Consider the following 20,475-nt stretch of genomic DNA (forward strand, 5'->3'; position numbering starts at 1 on the left):
CATTCAGCAAGGCACAGACCAGATCCTGTTAGAGGCTGGTTTCAGTGACGGCTGAACTACCCCATTCCCCTGGCTGGGCTCTCCTGCCTGCAGAATCAGCAGATTCCTTTTGCCTGGCCAGTTGCAAGTCATTTTCAGGGCCCTCTGAAGCTGTCCAATAAACACAAAATTTATCAAGCAAAGCCAGTTAGTACCATCATCTCCTGTGTTTATTTTAAAACTTTATCTGCCAGTGATTTTCCTAAGCAATTTCAAAAGTAACCAGAAGAGACTACCTTTGGAAACATCAATCTTTTCCTGTATACAATAAATAAATAACTGCATTCCTGCCTTTTTTTTTTTTTAATCTTTTGATGCCTTTTTAAACATACCACCTTTACTGAAACAGTGCCCCTCCCTGCCTGTCACACCAAGCCCGACCCACTGGGCTGTGGAGCTTGGGCATCAGCCACCCACCTGCCAGCTGGCTAGGTTCTCTGCAGCGTATGAAGTTGTAAATGCACACTGAAACAGCAATGCCCATTTGGAATGCGGGCTGTGTGTGCAAGATACTGGCTTTTGAATGTTTTCATCACGCCCATTTGAATTTTCTACCTTTTCTCCCTCTCTTAACTGCTGGGGATTGTTCCCCAGTCAGAGGAATAAATAATTATCCACTAATCCCACCACCGCTACTTGGTTCTGATTCTGTCTCTTACAGCAGGAAGACCTAGAGACCCCCCGAGTTGAAAATCCCCCAGAAGCAGGGAATCTGTGAGAAGCCAGTGGCGCAGCAGCTGCGTGAGGGCAGAAAGAGCCCGCGCACTGGTGCAGAGAATTAAGAATCGGCACAAAAACCAAGTAGCAGAACTTCTAACAATCAAGTCACTGACATGAAAAAAGAGCACCAAGGAGTATATAAACAAATCTTTATTTAAAGCTTTTAAATGCAACATAGGATTTCGTTTCCTCAGAAAAGGAAAAACTGAAAACCAAAAGACAAACGCAATACACATGAAAATTCTTCTCATAAATCGATCTATACTCTGTGCAATTTGAGCGGATATCTGTATTTTAATGGTTACTGACTATGGTAGTACGTGCACTGGGTAGCTAGAAGGTACGCGCCATGACAAGTTCTTGACAGCGTGTTCATCTAGAAGTAGAGGCAAAATTGCATAGTTATTTAAATTAACTAGAAACCAGTCTGTTCAGTGGTCATGCCAGCTATGTGGAGTCAGACAACAAAGTAAGACTCTGCTTTTGGAAAAGCTATTTGGTATTTTAGGTATTATGTAGTCGTCACGTTGACAGCCGTTAATTTAGCTCAAAAAACAAGAACCGTCCCTTTAAAAGTCAGGCTGTTGCATTAAAGCAACATCTACTCAAAAGGGGAGCATCACCAACATTTTACATGTAGAATATATATACACACACACTACAGAGAGGCATTCACTTGAAGCTTTCAGTGCATCTGTGCTAAGTTAAAAAAAAAAAAAGCACACAGTTAAAAGCAACAATTTTTCGTGTTCCGTAAGTGCAATCCATTGTTAAAAGATGCCTTAAGCCCACGTTTTGGGGGTGTTTTTTGGGTTTTTTTTGCTTTACATTTGCTTACACAACCTTTAAACGACAACTAACTCCAGATAAGGCTTTGCTGGAAAAGTTCAGTTAGTCGGGCAGGTAACGCCCCCGGAACAGACACGCACCTGCCAGCCGGGAGAGCCGACGCTCTAGCGAAGCGCTGGCCTACGGGAGCCGGACGTACAATAACGCAGGGGGCACGCGTTAAGGGTACAAACGCACTACGTCATGCGCTTTATTAAGCGCACAGGTGACCCTACAGCCACTCAAAGCCTGCACCCACCTGCCGGCACTGCGAGCGATGAGGAGCGGACAGCAGAGGTCCGAAGAGGTGCGAACGCCGCCCTTCTGCGAGTCCCGTAGGCGCGCGCGTGTTCCAACACTCTTTCCCACAGGGAAGCACCGCCACAGCAAATGGTCCTTTTTAGGCTGAGTGTTGCACAACAAAATGCCGTATCCTCCTGGGATAACTGCTGCCCCACCGTACGTGTGGGAAGTTAACATGCTGAATAAATTAACTGCTTTATAACTATAAACTCTTACTTCTGAAGTTACGCCCTAACACAACAGCAGCTTTAGATTAAGATGGGGAAGAGAAGTTCCTCACCCCAATATTAATCCTATTTATTAATTTCAGTTTATTTTGTTTCATTAGGCTTCTAATAATTTTCTAATCTCTCTTTTGTAAGAACACAATTTTCTGAAACAATTACTCTTGCTGACGCTTTCCCTAAGAATGAGGAATTCTTTTTCCCCTCACATTCATCTTCAAGGGGAAGTCTGCCCGAAGCCTCGCACGTGGCTTCATACCCACACAGACATTTCACAGACAGCGACGTTCACACAAATTTACAGCAAACAGAACCCTGATAAAAATTGTACCACGCCATTAGAATAAATATAATGCTTTTCATCAATTAATTACAATTTTGTAGCACTTTTACCCCTTCTAAACCCACCTGCTAACTGAAGCGGCAGCCCCAGCCCCCTGCGTGGCACGGCACGGCGCACGTTTCTTCCAGTGTGCTCCTAACACTAAAACAACATTCAAGGAGGGCTGCTCAACAAAAAACACAATCCTTGCAGCGTGAATATTCAATATAATCAGCAATCCAGCCACTTCTGTTTCAGCTGTGCAAGTTTTTTAAAGGACAAAAGCAGCAGACTTTGTAACTAATAAATCTTAAGTGAAGACTTGGTATTAAAGGTTCTCAAATGTTGGAATATTCAACGCTTCTAGCCTTTTTGAGAAATGTCAGACACTGAAACGAAGCAATTTTGCCATCTGCCTCAAGTACTTCACTTTGCACTGCGCTTCCTCGGGTCAAGAGTTGAATTTCAGTACTAATTAACAGCTACATAGTGAAAAAGTCATATTTAATAAAAAAGTGGGTTTACTGTACTTTATAAAAAAGAATAAATGCGAGTTCTTCTAGCATTTTTACATAACTGTTGTCTACCTGAAGTGCACGAAGGAACAGACTAAGACAATTATTGAAAATTGTGTACTGTCACGTTTTGTCAGCATCTGGCCATCCCTTCAACTTTCTTGGTCACATGTTCAAAGGCCAAAGCAATTACCACCCGTTGCAAATTAACCTTAAAACCTCTCATCACCTCACCGCACCTTCCAGACCACCACCTCCGATGGCACCAGCACAATGAAGTGGTCCGTTAGCTTCTTGGCTGTACTCAGAGATGCAAAAGCATTCCAAAGGAAAACACACAAACACCATCAAAATATTTTCACTCTGCTAATGTTGCGCCAGCCTCCATCTCTATTTAATAAATGTTGTTCAGGTTCTACACCGAAGTTGTTTTAAGGGAAGGAAAAAAGAAATCAAAGTCATAAATCTTCCTATGCCCCTCTTAATCTGAATATAATCTGAATATATCTCTTTAATGCTACATTTTCTTAAAGAATCCTTCTTGTGACTATGATTTACCAAGTATGCATTTTTATCTATCTACACACGTACCAATAGACTAATTCAATAAATTAAAGCTCAAAACACTAACTGTAAGCACAAGAATATTTACAAACTGCAATAAATTAAAGATTAAAATGTGTGAGATATTAAATAACAATTCTCAAAGACCTCACCAAGTAAGGACAATCGTCAACTTCTGTACTAAAATTTTGCCGACTTTTGTGCCACTACCCGAGGCCAGAAACGCGTTTACAGGCCAGAAAGAACCGGGTGATGAACACCCGGCGGGTCACCACTCACCCCACAAGTACCGAGCGCGGGCTGGGGTGACAGCGCGGAGGCAGACCCAAAGATTTCAGCCTTGCGGACCGAAGACCCGTCCAGGCCCCGGGGCCGGGGCCGCAGCGCTGGGGTCACAGCGCCGCCCCCCCCAAGCCCCAGGCACGCACTTGCCTGCCAGCATCTTCTGTAGGAACTGGAATAGACACCAATATTCATCACTCCCTTATTTGTAAGGCATGCTTTGTGGGAAAAAACCCCACCAAACCCTAACGTTTTACTAGAAGTTATAAAGAATAATATTAAGCCAGAAAATGTAATTCAAAACAAAGGTTCACTCTGACACAGTAGTCTGGCCATAGCTGCAGAAATCAAAATGACCCATGCCCTCAGCGTTCTATGGAGTGGAGGGTACTTCCAGGGCTATTCTCCACAACAGAAGACATGCAAGGGAAGTACAATTTTAGATCATAAAAGGGAAAATCCATTATGCTGTATGCTCTCAGTTTATCTTTTGCCAAAACAGAAAGTGTTACTGGGAGGTGAAATTGTTTTTCAAGAAAAAATCCCAAAGCTGAGTGATTGTGAACAGCAAGGATCATCGCTCTGACCATACGTGCCTTTTTGAGAGCTGAATTTTTTTTTTAAATACAGAGATCACTGAAGGGGATTGATTGGAAGAGAATGCAAAGAGCGGGATGGTACAATCTGCCCCAGTAGGAACTAGGTAAGAACAGCTGCTCCCCCAGAGCTGCAGCTACACAGCCATCACCATGACTGCAGAGAAGGTATCACACTGAAAAAGCAGAAGACACAGGAGACAATGTAATGGACAAAGCTTTTTAAGTACAGTCCTCCTGTTATCAACGCTTCTCCTGAACATACACGTCTACAACTCTCTCTCAGCTGCAGATTCCAGACCCCAACACAACCACTTGTTGGTTCTGACCTGCAGGCAATGGAAGAGCCTCTGCAAGCTTCACTGCACTTAAGTTTATCAAATCAAAAATTAAGAAAAATAAATAGGAAGCAGTGTGAATTAAGGCAAGTAGCCATCTATTAGAAGCATCCCTACTTGAAGAATTTAAATATCTGCCCAAAGGACTTCTCCGTCTCAGGCTGAAGGATTATCAAATCCCATGAAACCCATGAAAGGTTTCTGCTGACCAGAGAACTTCAAGAACTTTCCGCTACCTGCTGTAGCTTTACAAATTGCAAGAGGCAAGCAATTTGCAAGTACAAATTTGAAGAAACATATACAACTAGGGTTCACATTTTGTTTAGTTAAAATGAATTATGGTAAAACTTTAGAGATACCAGTATCTTTTAGCAGTATTTTTAAAAAATTAGCCTCAACTGTATGAACAAAACATGACTGATCCCGGTAATTCAGTCTTGACCTATGAAGGTATTTCTCTGCAGGCAAGTAACAACCAAGGGTTGACCGAGTCTCTCCTGTACAGCTTTATGTCCTTTTCCCAGGTACTTCCTTGCCTTCCAGGCGTTTGCAGCCCTGGTTTACAGACACTTCATGCTAGAGCAACTATTTCAGCTCTGACATGAAGGTAATTACAGCATTCAAAGTCTTTGCGCTAGCACACAGGCATCAACAGTTTTGTACTGGGGGTGTTAAGGAAGCTGTTTGACCTTGGCCTGCAGGACGGCAACATAGCACAATTCCTGCATTTAGGCTACATCTCCATTCTTGGCACTCCCCTGACTACTTATTTGCCATTCTCTATTGGGCAGATGGATCAGCAACTACCTGTAAAATGAAAGGGTGCTAAAAACATACGGTTCCGCTTGTAATCTATTTTTCCAGAAGAATAAATACAACTCACCGGTACAGAAACTCTCCATCTGAAAAACAGCTCAGATGAGTAATCTAACTATATCCTGAAGATATCCAAGCTTACAAAAATACACTCACACTACCTACTCTGAATGCACCACAGAACTGAGTCAGTTAGGAGACTCCTTAATAAAGGAACTGCTAAGTTTCACAAAGTTTTTGACAAAGTACAGTGAGGAGACAAGAGCTAAAAGCAGTGAAGGACAGGTGCAGTGAGACCGACTTTGAGTTGGCCAAACATCTTGCAACAGATTTTCAGAATTCTTGTGATACAGATAAAAATACAGTGTAAGTTGGAAAGACTACTGAATTTAAAGAATGTCTGTGTGAACTAGAACTACGCAGCTCATTTGTTTCTGCAGATGGAGGTGGACTTTTTTTTCTTACTATTTTTATTCAAGCGAATGTAGCGACCAAGCTGCATGCTATACTGCTGAAGTCAAAAACAAGTGCAGAAAAAGAATACGATTGTCTCCTAATATTGCCTGACTTGACATTACATAGCATCTCCTTCATTTATCTTACCTGTTCAAGTCTTTTCTCATGCTGCTACAATAATAATCAGGATAGCACAGACCTCCAAACCCACAAAGCATTTTAAGAGCCAGTTTCTCAGGACGTTTAAGAGAGAACTGTAAGACTGAACTTGGATCAATGACTTCAAGACACACACAGCCCTGAAGTTTACAATGCACACTATAAAAGACAGACAACACCCTTTTCTATTTCCAAAACCTTAAATGATTTTCTGTCACATCTTCCCCACTTCCTGGTAAGATCTCCTCCATAATTTGGTTACTTGGAGGAATTTAAGTTTTGGGAATGAGGGAGATGAGATTCTACTTATTTATTTTATTGACTTATTCAGAGGGTTCTGATTGAGCCTGGTGTCTTCACCAGGCAACAGATACCGGAATTTGGAGAATCTTAAGAGGAGGAACTCACATGAACGAACTCTTCAGCATGTCTCTCCTCTCATAATCATTGAATTTGGGTTTTTAATGTGTGTATTTAAATCCAGTAAAACAAATGTCACTAACTTGTATGGAACATAAAACACTTGGAGAGGCAGGTAGTTTACAGGAATTGGTTATTTCTACTAAGAAGGATTTAAAATCTTCAAGTTGACTTACGACTATTAGGCTAACCTCTTAACAACTCCAGTGCATTTACTTCAGCAATTACTTTTCATACCAAATGTAGAGAGACCCAAAATATTCATTTTCCAATAAGCATACAAAAATAGTTTCTTACTCTCTTAACCAGTTTATGAAGTTTCTTTTGCTACTTTCCAGTCAACATCCATCTAACTAAAATAAGTTAGTACAATCATTTGTATGGGCTGTCTGCACACCGGACAGGGTTTGTTCCTCTTCTTAAGTTTTCTTGCACACGTAAAACATGACATGAGGTGTCCTGTTTTGCCATGTACTATGCAGCCATTTTTAGGTCTGCTCTGACATATGACACAGGGCTCTATGCTGGTAACAGGCAGACTGGATTCCACGCTTTCCTCTTTGTCTTGCATTTCTCTCTTCTCAGGTTCCTTATAGTCCTCCTGACTGCTACAGAACATGCTGCTCGATGTTGATGGCTGGGAATAATCTTCACTCTCCTGGGACTCTGAAATTTGTACTGCTTTATCCTCATTCTCCTCCACAGCTGGTTCTTTATCTTCAGTCATTTTCACCTTCTTGCAGTCAGGAACATCAAAACCTTCTTCAGACTCTAGAGGGAAGGAACTTCCTAATTTGCTCTTTTCCAATTTATCGCTCTTTTCATCTGGAAGCCAGTCCTCACGAAGGGCCCAGCATCTGTGGCAATGTCGTGGAAGCGGAGGATTCATTTCGCTACATTCGGGACACTTCCAATAATCCTTTAGTGAATTAAAGGTTGGAACAGCTTAAGCTACTTGGAATGCTTACAACTGAAGTACTTTGAGATTATAACTATTATTTTGGCAGTAATAAATTGTTTATCTTGAGCTATCGACTTGTTTATAATTTAAACGCTCCATTCAGTGTTTGGCCCCACTTTACGGTTCTAGATTAAAATAGCCTTCATTTCAAAAAGACTGTCCGATTTTCTTTTTGCAGTAGATTTGTGAAATAAAAATAGAAGTAGAACAATAATGATTTATTACTTCTTATGCAAAACTGAAGAAACCAGACCACAAGAGTCTTCAGAGAACCTCATGAAAAACTTCTTTCTGATAAAATGGTCACCATTCCCATTATTTTCAACAACAGACTTCTGAAATGGAAACTATTCAAGACTGAAGGGATGTTTAACCTGGGGGATGCTAAGCTGTTGGTGTGCAAAATGGCCGGGTGAGGGCACTCTGACACAGTAGTATTAGAGAACAGAAAACATTGGCCATTTAAAAAAAAAAAAAAAAAAAAAAAAAAAAAGCTGCATCACTGTCTCAGGTTACTCCATACACTACACTGAAAATAAGCCACTATCTCATTAAAGATACACTTCATTTTTAAGGAGAAAGACCCTTCTTAGAAATAATGCATGCCATAGGGGGAATAAAAACAAAAAACAAACCAAAACTTATTTAGAAGATTCAAAGCACTTTTTGTTTGAGTCCTGAATAACATCAGTGACATCAAAAGCTTAAAAGACCAATTTTAAACCCTCAAAATAACATAGACATATTTTTCCATACATAAGCAGTGCTGTTTCTAGACGGTGGCTAGCCCTGTGTTTTACAAACATAGTGAAGTCCCTCAGTCCTACAGACCATCAAGGGACTGGAACACTTCAGTTTTGGACATCAGCTTTATTCAAACTTCAACTGTCAAAAGCAAATATAAATAAAAAGATAAACTGCGTTTTAATTCTAGTGTGTGCTTTTTTCATGTATGTCTATATACTTCGCCTCAAACCCCTGAATTTCTTCCCATGCTTCAAGAATGGTCTCACAGAACTTAGAAAAAGCCTCAAAATCTTTTAATTTTACAGTACTGTTCTGAAAACAGGTTTGCCTTCACATCTGTATCCTACAGATTCCTTCATTCAGGTTGGACAATAAAACTACACATTATGATTTATAGGAAGAGTTTTTTTACATATACATGACTAATTTTTTTTTTTTATTTTGTGCAAAAAGTCAGATTTAGGCTCCAAATAATTTCCATTAAGTCAGTGAAACCATAAGTTAGCGTGGGGTTTTTTTTAATGGATTAGGAAGCTTACCAATTAAAAAAAAAAAAAAAAAAAAATCAAAGTTCCTCAATAATCACATGTTCAATAATTAAAATACTGTCTTGGAATCTTCAAGCATAGAAGAAAAAGTCGGTTTAATTCTTAAAAAATCACTTTTAGCAATAGAATTCATCTATACTTCTTGACCTACTCTGTCAGTTCACCCAATTTATGATGCTTTGCCAGTCAAGTTTTTACTCACAGCTAGAGAAATCTCTGGATCTTCATCAAATGAATCAGCATCACTATCTTCATCCTGGTAAATAGTCAGCTGATATACCTGGTTTAAATAAAAAAAAAGTATTGATGTAACTGGGTTTTGGCATTCAATTAAAAATGTGATAGATTTTTAATCTGATAGATTTTCTGATAGACTTTTAATCACATGTAGTAAGTAGCGCGTATACGTTAATTTACATTAATTAGCAAGTAACTCCACTAAATCTGATGACTGGTTTGGGGGAAAAGAATTCTGTTCACACTTGTAACACAGAGTCTGAAGAAAAATGTAGACTAGACAGAGAGAAGGTACCACTTTCTAGAATAGACATGATGCTTTCCCTCCGCTCAGCACTGGTGAGGCCACACTTGGAGCACTGTGTCCATCTCTGGACTCCCCAGTACATGAGAGATATGGAGCTACCGGAGAGAGTCCAGCAAAGGGCCACTACGATTATTAAAGGACTGGAGGAACTCTCACATGAGGAAAGGCTGAGAGAGCTGGGACCATTCAGCCTGGAGAAGGCAAGGCTTTGGGGGGGTGTCTTATCAATGTGTATAAATACCTGAAAGGAGGGCATAAAGAAGATGGAGCCAGGCTCTTTTCAGTGGTGTCCAGCAACAGGACAAGAGGCAACTGGCACAAATTAAAACACAGGAGGTTCTATCTGCATGTCAGGAGACACTTTTTTACTGTGAGGGTGACCGAGCACTAGCACAGGTTGTCCTGAGCAGCTGCGGAGCCTCCATCCTTGGAGATACTCAAAAGTCATCTGGACATGGCCCTGGGCAGTCAGCTCTGCTTGAGCCGGGGGGGCGGATAAGATGACCTCAAGGCCCCTTCCAACCTCAACCATTCTGCAATTCTCAACGCTGCTGTTGGGAGCAGGGGCACACCTCAATCCTTTCTTCCTTCAAATCACCGTCTTATCTCAGGGTGCAGCTCCACAGCACTGTAACCCATTGTACATCAGCACAGTCAGTCCCATTCAGCCTCTCAAGTATCACAATCATTTATGTCCCTGGCGAATTCTGCCTCTGGTACTTACCCAATCTTGCCATGAGCTGATTCACCTCTTTGAAGTAACAGAAAACTAACCCAGAAAAAAAAAGAATTTCCCACTTCATTCCTGACAGTCCAGATATCTAGATCTCTTGAAAACGATGGTAATCACAATTTTACTGTCTTCTTGCCTCCTAATGAAAATTTCTAAAATTGTCCTTCAGCATCTCTACGAAATGTTTATATTCACGGAGGCAAATGATTCAGCAATATCCCTTTGCAAAGAGTTACCAGGGAAGTTTTCATTCAGTATCAAAAGTGTTGTCAAAGCTCAACACATACTTCTATAATTAAAAATGTACAAATAGACTCAAGTACACGTGCTGCCATCCACTCCAACAGTTAGTCAGTGAAGTTAAACAGACAGACTTTTCCAGACTGTCGAGAGTCTGTTTCAGAGCCTGCGGAAAGCCTTAGCACCATTCCAGTTACTGCTTGGCGGGTGTATAATGGTGACTCAACTGCACAGGCATGTAATTTGATTTAATGAATGACTGGGTGCAGTTTGTGACATAGCACATGCAGTTCTGAAATAAACCTGAAGAATTACACCTTCTTGTTGGAATCTCAACATGAAGTATTCCTGTAAGTTTCCTTCTCCCTCTCACCCCCATCCTTGTCAAAAAAAAAAACCCAAACAAAACAAATATGTACCTCATCATCTTCATCTGTGAGCTCCTGTCCTTCTTCATTATGGCTATAATCTTCTGAATAAATAGACTCAACTTCAAACTCTACACTAAACTGGTCTGAAACAGAACTGTGGTCAAACCAATCAGAGTTTTCACTTAATGAACTGGCATCAAGATCCTGAAAAAAAAAGAGAAAGAATGTACACGTTCAACCTCACCAGTCCACATCCATAACCATAGCTCGTAAGATTTAAAAAAAAAAAAAAAAAAAAAAAAAAAATCAAACTACTCTGTTTAATTAGGTATGGAAGAAATTAGACCAGCTGCTGTTAGACAGAACATCTTTTATGAGACAAATGAATTATAGGTAGGTAAAAATAAAGCTAGATCTGAAAGCCTTTTGTCAGCTCTGTAATAAGAGGCTGCAGTCAACCTACAGCCAGCTTGAAGACTGCAGCTACTATTTCACAAAGGTTCTCCTAAAAAGTCAAAGAACAGATGCAAGAAGATGCTGTCTTTTGGCTGCGTGTCATTAAATTCTCTATTATCAACTTTGTTAACCTTAATTTGAGACAGTGGCTAAACAATTACAAAATAGCAAGAGTGCAGATACAGTATTAGTTCCATCAATTCAGAATACAGTATATGACTAGGAATACTCTTAGTTTAGTTCTTCATGATTTAACCTAACCACAGATAATTTGCCTCAGTGTTTGCTGAAAACAACAATAAAAAGCAGTAAAGGCTTGGAAAATGAATACAGTGCATCATCAGGGCACTACTACATACAGTTACTGAAGCTGTACCAGAACCACCAACTATTCTGAATCATGGAACATCTGTGACTGCTTTTCTTCTCTTAGCATTCTAAGAAATACTTATTTTAAAACACAAAATATATCTGGCATTTTTTCAATACTGTGCCAAGCAGTAAGAATCTGTTTTTAAAGAATGTTCAAAGCTAATATGTAAAAAAATTTCTCTTCAGCTTTGTCAGCAGATCTATGAAAGACCCCACTCCACCCACACACCAACTTTTCTTTCAGCCTCTTTTCTTTCCTCAGACACCACTGCAGGCACTGCTGTTTTTAATTAAGAACATGAAGTTTTAAGATGCATATTGCGACTTGCAATTATCTGTAAAATCTGTACCACAAAAATAAATATTTTGACTTACAGGAATGGAAAGAGAATCTGTTGAATCACTGCTATTGCTTCTTTCACGGCACAGACCACTGACTACACACCATGACAGACTTTCATCAAACGTCAACGAAATGCTGTCTGACTTGTGTCGTTTTCTTCTGTCACTTCGCAGATCATCTGAAGAGTTTTCTTCTGGGCATATTCAAGAATTTTTATTACTCCAAAAACATCTATGCAATGTGCAGTTTTGAATATTCTTAACAGAAGCTTAAAATATAATTTACTTATATAGGAATTTAAGAAAAATAAAGTCATTCAGTATTATTTTATGGGGAAAAAAAGGCACCAAAAACGTATTTAAAAAAGACACAATAACACTGAGCAACATGAAAAGTGTGAAACATTCCTGCAACCAGTATTTCAAGGGCTGGCTTTCCCCACTTGTCCCATCAGTACAGCTTGTAAATGGCAGTCTCCACATGCAGGAAATAAAATAATTGCAAATTTGGAAGCATTTGTACTCCACTTCACACATGACACATTAAACCTCTCCTAATTTTAAGAAATACAGTTAGACTCTTAATTGTCCTAGCTCCCTCTACAGTCAGTAGACAGAAAGGCACTTTCAGAGGGCTTCTGAGTCCATCCCAGAATTTGCAGGGAGACAGAGCAACTAGCTTCCAGGTCACATGCATACAAAGGACCTCATGCTAAGCAAGATAAATTCAGGTTCAAGTTTCAGACACCTCAACAAATTTATCAGTTAATAGTTGCACTATATGTAATTGCATTTACTCAACAGGATTTTTGTAACAAACCGTTATGACTTTCATCACACACTAGCAAGAAAATCTTCAAGGCATACTATGTAAAAATTGAACTCTGAAAGCATTGCTTTAAGCTGTGCTTATTAAACATGCTTGGTTTGAAGGCAAAAAGACAATGCTTTTTAAATACATCATGTTTTGAAACAACCACCTACAACACCATAAGGAGTAGGGGGACAGCATTTTAGGGGTAGGTAAGTCAAAAATTCAGCTCCACTGACTTTTAAAGTGTTTGGTAAGAAACAATTTTATTAAAAAAGGTGTTGCAAAGTCAGTATGTAAGTGCAGTGGAGTGAAAACTCCCCACGAGGCCTGACAACTTGGCTCAACAGACCTTGGTCAGAGCCTGCTGCCCCCCTACAGGTGCCTTCTGCACCCACCCTCTATTGCCCAGCTTCTCCCTTGCCTTGCAAAACACACCCTGACAATCCACGAGTCTTCAAGTCTTGAATCTTTCATTGTAAAAGAAAAGAGAACAAAACACTTGTACATACTTTGAGACTTCTCTTACTTTCCCTTGGTGCTTCTTGGCTCAGCCCCTCTCTTTTCTTTTTCCGCCCTGAGAGCCCCACCAAATTTGGTGCCCCCAGGCCCAAGGGTTGCTCCTGTCCATCGTTGTCCTCATTTAGTTGTCATGGCTCCATGCTGTACTGATACTGTATCACCACAAGGTTTCTACACACTATATAAGCGGCTCCAAAGGAGCCGCTACCATCCCAATTTAACAAGAATAGTGGTTTAAAAGGAAGATTTCCTATAAATTAGAAAAAAAGTGTATATAAAAACACTATATTAAAAGAACTTTTAAGGTTGTAACAAACTAATAAATGGATGCAAAGACAAGAGTTAATAATCAAACCTACAATAAGTAAGCACAACACAGAACATTATGTGCTCTGGGTCATGCCTAAATATTACAGGTTATGATGTTTAACCGAGACTTTCCATCCTTTCACCAGTTTTTGTTACAACATTAAAACGTTCTTTTAATTTAGTGCAAACCGCTCAGCAACGCAGCACAGTTTTTGGACTGACTAACATAACAGTGCCCTACGACGAACACAAAAAAATACTACACAAAAGCTGAGGAACTGAAAAATGTTCCCGAGCAACTGCAGAAAAGGAAGTTCTATGCAGCGACAGAAGGTTATCACTGCCCAGGTAATTACAACCACCAAGTCATGAGGTAACAGAAGTAAGTGATGGAACAAACCAACGTAAGAACTTCCACAGAATAATATTTAAGTAGAACTGTAGAGAACACTTCCATTGAGAAACTTATTCAGGTATATGGTGACGAGCTTGTTATTTGCTAATTATTCAAAGAAACATTCCACATTTTGAAAATGTATTTGCCAGTGATTATTGAATAACCACACTAAAGAGAAAGAGGAGACAAATATGATGCTTAAGTCACCAGACGTTTTAAAAAGTGCTTAATGAATGGTCAGGTACCTAAACATATACAAAATCATCCCATGTTACTACCAGACCTTTGACGTCTGCCACCAATTGAAATCCAATGAAAACTGGTTTTAGAGAGCAAACAAAGTGTAAAATTTTGTGGCTGTCTACAGAAGGAACTGAAATGAATTTAACTGCATCAGTCTATTACAAACAAAAGTGTTCTCATGGTGAAGATAACACAACTGATGAAGTCCAGCTGATGTGAACAAGTTTAACAGATCTGTGGAACAAGTTACTCCATCACCTTACTAACGGTTCTAGAGATCCAAACTGTAACATGACACTGGAGCAATGCAAGGAATTGTGTATTTCTTCCAGACTGAACATTTTGTTTTAGATAAGCAGAGAAACATGAATAGTATTTGTCAGCATCTTTCAAAGTCAGTAAGGCAACAGAATGTACTTTTTTTTCCTAAAGTGACCATGCTACTGAAAGCTCTGCATCATAAATCTGCACATACCAGATTCACTGTGTGTTCTCCTCCTAGAAGATGTAGTTGGTCGGGAAGTCACATTTGATGAAGTCTGCTTCTCTTCTAACTCTTGCATAGATTCCTGGTTAACAGAAATACTGAGTAAGCCTGAGCATGAATATGAGGTAAAAGGCTAGAATCAACTAATTGCATCTAAACCATTGACTCTATCATGCAAAACTAAATAGAATTTACATCTCATAACATTTAAAAAAAAAAAAAATCACCTTAACATTTTCTTCTTCAAGCTGAAATCTGGCATCATCCTCAGGTGTGTCAGCAAGCGTAGAGTCTGAAACCAAACCAAAACAAAAACCACAATGCAGCACAGCAGAAAGTCAATTTCAGGCTCAAAAACATTAGAATAAAAGCAAGGCAGAGAAGTTAACTGCACACAGCATTTACAAAGTAAATTCTAAACAGAAATTAAAATCCATACATTTTGCAACAATGGAAAAAACAACCCTGTTCCTTTGCTTTTCAGGTGTGTGTAGCACTTGCCCTGTAACATTATTGAAGTGCGAAAGTGGGGAGGAAGAAGAAATCTCAACCACAAAGTAGCTCAGAATTTTATTATAAATGCCTTCAAATGAAGGCTGTGCATTAGCTGGGATTCTGCAGACATGAAAGAATACAGGCAGGAAATATTTTACACTTCTTCCTCTCCAAAGTATATTTTACTAGCTGTCATCTCATGGGAACACTGAATTAAAAAGACATTAAATAGAAGAAAAATTAACTGTTGTTAATTATATATGCTTACTATCAAACAGACCCTGAATTAATAAATAATCGTTCAAGAAAAGAATGAGAGATTATTTAAGTTTGCAAGCATAACAATAAGGGATAATAAAGAGAGCATGTTTCCCATCTTCAGCAGCTGAACACTTGCCTTCAGGAAGAATCAGAAACAAAGGGTGTCTTAATATGGATTTAGAAGCCAATTTACAAAATGGCTTCCATTGTTTAACTTCTGGATCACTCCTTGTATTAGTCAAAAATTACAGCTATATTGAGCATTTTCATACTGCAGGAAAGATGACTGCATGTAACAATTCTCCATTTATGGAGTGGCTATCCACAAAGTTACCACAAAGCTACTTTTTTAAGTATACAGACCTTTTAAAACAGGACTCAGTGTAGCTGAGGGTGACCAGTTCTAAATGTACTCCACATTCAGTTTTGAAAATTAAAACAGAACACTAACAGAAAGAATAAAAAGCATTTGCCCTGACTTCACTGCTGGCACAACTTCAAGAAGCTAGTTTTTCGTATTAAAACTTTTTATGTTGTTGAGGACTTTATCTGTAAGAAATACAAGCAAACGACTAATTTTTCAATTTAGTCCTCTTTGTGTTCAGCTCTAATTGTGCTTGTTCTGGTTCTAGTCTGACAAAATTACCCAAATGCTGTTCAGATTTTAATTTTTTTTCCTCCTCCAGAAGAAACAGTGTTTGCTTTGATTCACTATTTGTGATTGCTCTGGACAGTAATGTGTAAAGCCAAATAGCAAATTATGGAGAGACTGATGTTATCTGATCACTACATGCAAGATGCATTAATATAAGTTATATTTTCCCTACTACTATTTCCCAAAACAAAAGGTCCTCCCAAACTAGCTTACCTTGTTGATTGATTGCTATCAGATTTCTGGAAATCATTGAATATAGTCTCCTTAGATGGGGATAAAGAGAGAGATGTTCCAAGTTAGCTACATGTAATCATAAAAAAAGAGCTTACCATCTCTGAAGATGCAAAGAGTTAAAAAAGGCCGTACGCATTATGTTCTCCATTATTTCACAACCAGACTCTCAGAAAAGAATCCCATTTTACCTGTGTTCTTTTACTGAAAAGCTTGTTACTCCAAATAAATCCCCCAGGAGATCATTTGCACAGTGTACAATATGTTGCTGTTTTTCATCATATAATTGTTTAGACATAATATATTGTCCAAGATAGAATATTACCTGTAAAATAAGTGACATACACAGACATTAAATACCCAGGCTCTGTTGTTTCAAGAGAAAACACATTAAATTCATTGACATTTGCTCTTCTCACTTCGATTGCCTAAAACTCCCTTTGAGCTGCGATTTTCATCTATCATTCCCCAAGTACTCTGCTATTCTACTGACCACCAGATACTTTTGTTCAGATTTTGAGAAAATTGCTAAACACCACCTAACAAGTCAGCAGGAGAATAAAAAAAAATACCTTTTCTCAATATCTTCTAGATAAGCTGTGAACTACACTGCCCTCCATTCACCCAAAACAAAAGAACAATCTATCTGTATTCACTGTAATCTACCTTTAGTGATTAAAAGTTCTCACCTCCTTCATAGTAAAAGTGTCCTTTTCTGCACCAGCTAACTTTAACAACTTCAACAATAGTGGCTTTGGTTTAACCTGTGTGGGGAAGAAGAAAAACAGTATGCACAAATTATTCACCAAACCAACCATTATTTATACAGGTTGGTTCCTCCTTCTGTATTAACCTGATATACAAACACACAACTACATTAAAACCTATCCACATCCAAGTGTTTTACTTTGCAAAGTTAAACTTAAAAGAAAATAACACGAACCAAATCATACTAAACTTCTCATACACTGTGCATCTTAGCTCAAACCCCAATCTTTCATTGGCACATACAGATTCCTCCATTTGAGCTACAGGATTCATTTGGTAGTTCCAAGAACAGGGCTGGGACCTGGGGAATTCAGCTTCACTCCTTCAGACATTACAGTGACTCCCAGAGTGGTGGGAGGAAGGCAAACGGACCTTTGTGACTGTCTGTCAGGTCCAGAGTGCAAGTCACAAAGCAAAACACTAGTTCATCTCTTTCCTAGTCTCCTCCTGTGACAGTTTCCGGGGCTGCGGTTTTGCATTTGCCAGCTGGGCTGCTTTACCTCTGAAGACTTTTCTCAGCTGGGATAAGCACACCCTGTCCTTTCCATCGTATTTCAATCACTCCTACCTCCGCAATGGCCTCCCACCCACCCACCCACTGTGCCAGCAGAGTTGTATCTGCAGCCAGTCTATGACAATTCCTGAGCTAGAGGAGGGAAATGTTAAAAAAAAACCCCACCCACAACACTTTCACCCCTCTTTTATTTTTTTCTTCTGGCCAGAGCAGTGTCCTGATCCCATTCACTGCACTGTTCCACAAACAGCTGTGCCAGTACCAGCGCAGGAGATGAGAACAAGCTGCAGGGGCTGCCATAACTGCAAAGAAAATGCCTGTGGAGCCAGTGTCGGTTCCCAGTGCAGGATATTCTAGTATTGCCACTTTAACAATAGCATAACCATTCTAAGAACAGGCTAATATTTAGCTATCCTAATATATTCCCTAAAATAAGAAAAAAGTATTGTAGAAAAGAAACATTTTATAGGAAAGTGTGAATAAAATATCATGAGACAAGGAATAAATGCTTAAGGGAAGGGCGGGGAGGGAACTTCCCTACATTTCATCTCAAGTATTTGCTAAAACCAACGTTAAGTTTTAGTGCATTAACAAGAGATTAGCTGCAAGAATCACATATAATGAAAACAATAAACAAGCTCGTGGACAACATTAGATGTCTATTCACCCCTTCCTAAGTGCTGAATTATTTAGAGCGTGCGACATATATTACAGTTTCATAAAGGAAGCAAACAGTAACTTATTAAACTACTAATGACAGCTGAGCACAGGAAGGCAAAGCAGAGTTTCAGATCTCTGAATCCACAACTAGACCCATGGGTTCAGATCCTTTTACTCCCCAGCCCTCTCTCCCCGACTCCTGCAAGTATGAAGGTCTTCTGCCACGCAGATCTGACAGCAGACGGTAGCATCATATGATATGACTTAAAAAAAGAAGAAACGAAAAAAAAAAATCAGCTTTGAACAGTCTGCTGTTCTGTTACTTCGCTTTTTTGAAGTTCTGCTATCAGTCTACACTTTTAAGCTTTACTCTTCTACAAAAAGTAATCCAGTTCAACTGTCACTGTACACATGCCGTTTTTAACTCACATCTCAGGTATAACACATAGGCTTCCATCCTCAGGAAAACTCATGCAGAAAGCCAGGACAGCAGAACTGTCACTGTATCATGGAAAGCCTGAATATGCAAAGCCATAAAGACAAACGAAGACTCTTATTACAACTTGCTTAAGAATTCCAATAGAGGAGAAAGTGAAAATGCCAAATTCGAAAATCTTCAGTCGTAATGACAACATTATTTCACAGTGTACGTTTTGCACAACGGAGATCTTCTGCAACTCTTCAGTTATGAACAATTTCCACCACAAAATACTTACCATGATCAAATCGGACCATAAGATCCTTTTTATTAAAAGAAAGCAACCTGACCATCACAGGTCTCCAGGAAACAGAGTCGAGACCTAAACAATCACCCTCAACTCTCAACCACGAATGAGAAAGATTTGCTTCACAATTACAGGATCAAAGAGAGACCATCTTCACCGGATTTCCTGGCTTTTCTCTAACGATCGCTGACTGAGCAAAGCGGTCCTTCTGAATTAGCAGACAAAAACTCTGCAAAAAGCATGACAAACTTGCGCGTCCAACAGAGCTACTGACCAGCGCCTCTTGCTCCGAAGCGGTGACAGAAGAGGCATCCGTAAGAGACGACATCTTGGTATTGCACATTTGCCTGCAGTTAAGGGGAGAACCACCTCAAAACGTGGAACACGGCTACACAACCCGGGTTTCCCCCCACAGAGACACCCCGGGGCGGGGGGGGCAGCGCGGCGCTCCGCAACCCCGGGGGTGCAGCCGCCACCCCAGCGGTGCCCACTCACCTCGGTGCCCTCGTCCAACCCACACGCCGGGCTCCGGCGGCGGGTATCTGGACCGAGTCGGGCCGGGCCGGGCTGGGCCTTATATAGCGCTGCCAAGTGGAGGCAAGTCGGGGCTTAGCTCCTCCGCCGGCCGCGGCCCGACATGCCTGAGCATGACCAGGAGCGGCGGCGCTGCCGAGTCACGGCGGGGGGGGCGGGAGCCGACGCTGACTCACCGCGGCCGCCAGAAGCGGGGGGGGGGGGGGGGGCCGGCGGCGTTGGGAAACAGCCCCGTCTCGCGCACCGCACCCCCCCACCCCCCCCCCCGCGCCGGCCTCGCTCCCCCCGCGGGCGGAAGACGCGGCGCTCCCCTCAGCGCCGCGCCCCGAGCGAATGCCCCGCCGTGCGGCGGCCGCCCCTCCCCCAGCACCCAGGCCGCCACGCGCCAAAAGCGAGCCCCGAGCGACCCCTCAGCCCCTGCCCCCGAGCAAGCCGGGATCCCCACGCACCACCAGCCGCGCCCGCTCCGCTGCCCGGCCCGCGGCGGGCGGAGGACCGGGGGGGGCCCTACAACGCCGCAGCGCAGTCCGCGCCCAACGCCGCCATTTTGGCCGCCGCGCCGCGCGGACCGTTGGTCTCCCTAGCGCCCCCTAACGGGCTCGGGGCAGCGGCCGCGCCGCGCGCCGGCAGCGGGGCAACGGCTGCGCCGCGCGCGGGCCTGAGGCGACGCCTTTACCCAGAGGCGGCTGCGGGCCGTGCGGGGCTGCCCGACCCCGGGGGCGTTACGGGAGGGAGACGCAGAGCCCGCGCCCGCGGCGCCGGGCGGAACAGAAGAGCGGTGCCCGGGCGGAGGGACAAACAGGGCGAAGGCCTGGCAGCAGCAGCCGCTGTGAGACCCGCGCCGGGGGGCTGCAGGGAAGCAGGACGCTTGGGCTGTGCTTTGCCAGCGGCTTTTTCTTTTGTCGTTTGCTTCCCTCCCCTTCTTGTCCATCGTCCCTTTTATCCCCGTCCCGGCTGTGTTTACGGC

General features: G+C 41.5%; 1 protein-coding gene across 2 annotated transcripts; it reads right to left on the reverse strand.

The window, feature by feature from the left end:
* Window positions 1-894: 894 nt before the first annotated feature.
* On the reverse strand, window positions 895-19,527 carry MDM2 (MDM2 proto-oncogene). Of its 2 annotated transcripts, none has more exons than XM_050908438.1 (11): window positions 19,470-19,527; window positions 19,249-19,321; window positions 16,997-17,071; window positions 16,499-16,632; window positions 16,290-16,339; window positions 14,893-14,957; window positions 14,654-14,747; window positions 11,930-12,087; window positions 10,775-10,930; window positions 9,041-9,118; window positions 895-7,501 (listed from the first exon to the last, which is right to left on the reverse strand). In XM_050908438.1, exons 2-11 carry the CDS (start codon window positions 19,315-19,317, stop codon window positions 6,932-6,934), a joined length of 1,449 nt encoding a protein of 482 aa, XP_050764395.1. In that variant the 5' UTR covers window positions 19,318-19,321; window positions 19,470-19,527; the 3' UTR covers window positions 895-6,931. The 2 variants fall into 2 exon arrangements, with proteins under 2 accessions (XP_050764395.1, XP_050764320.1); XM_050908363.1 differs by having other exon boundaries at window positions 11,930-12,090.
* Window positions 19,528-20,475: the final 948 nt, after the last annotated feature.

The sequence above is a fragment of the Gymnogyps californianus genome, chromosome 1, assembly GCF_018139145.2.
Source record: "Gymnogyps californianus isolate 813 chromosome 1, ASM1813914v2, whole genome shotgun sequence".
NCBI classification, from domain to species: domain Eukaryota; kingdom Metazoa; phylum Chordata; class Aves; order Accipitriformes; family Cathartidae; genus Gymnogyps; species Gymnogyps californianus.

Coding starts and splice junctions, on each gene's coding strand:
- MDM2 (XM_050908363.1), bottom strand. CDS start 19,317: ATGTGCAATACCAAGATGTCGTCTCTTACGGATGCCTCTTCTGTCACC. Junction 17,072..19,248: donor CTTCGGAGCAAGAGGCGCTG/GTCAGTAGCTCT, acceptor TTCCCCACACAG/GTTAAACCAAAGCCACTATT. Junction 7,502..9,040: donor ATCCAGAGATTTCTCTAGCT/GTGAGTAAAAAC, acceptor AATTCACTAAAG/GATTATTGGAAGTGTCCCGA.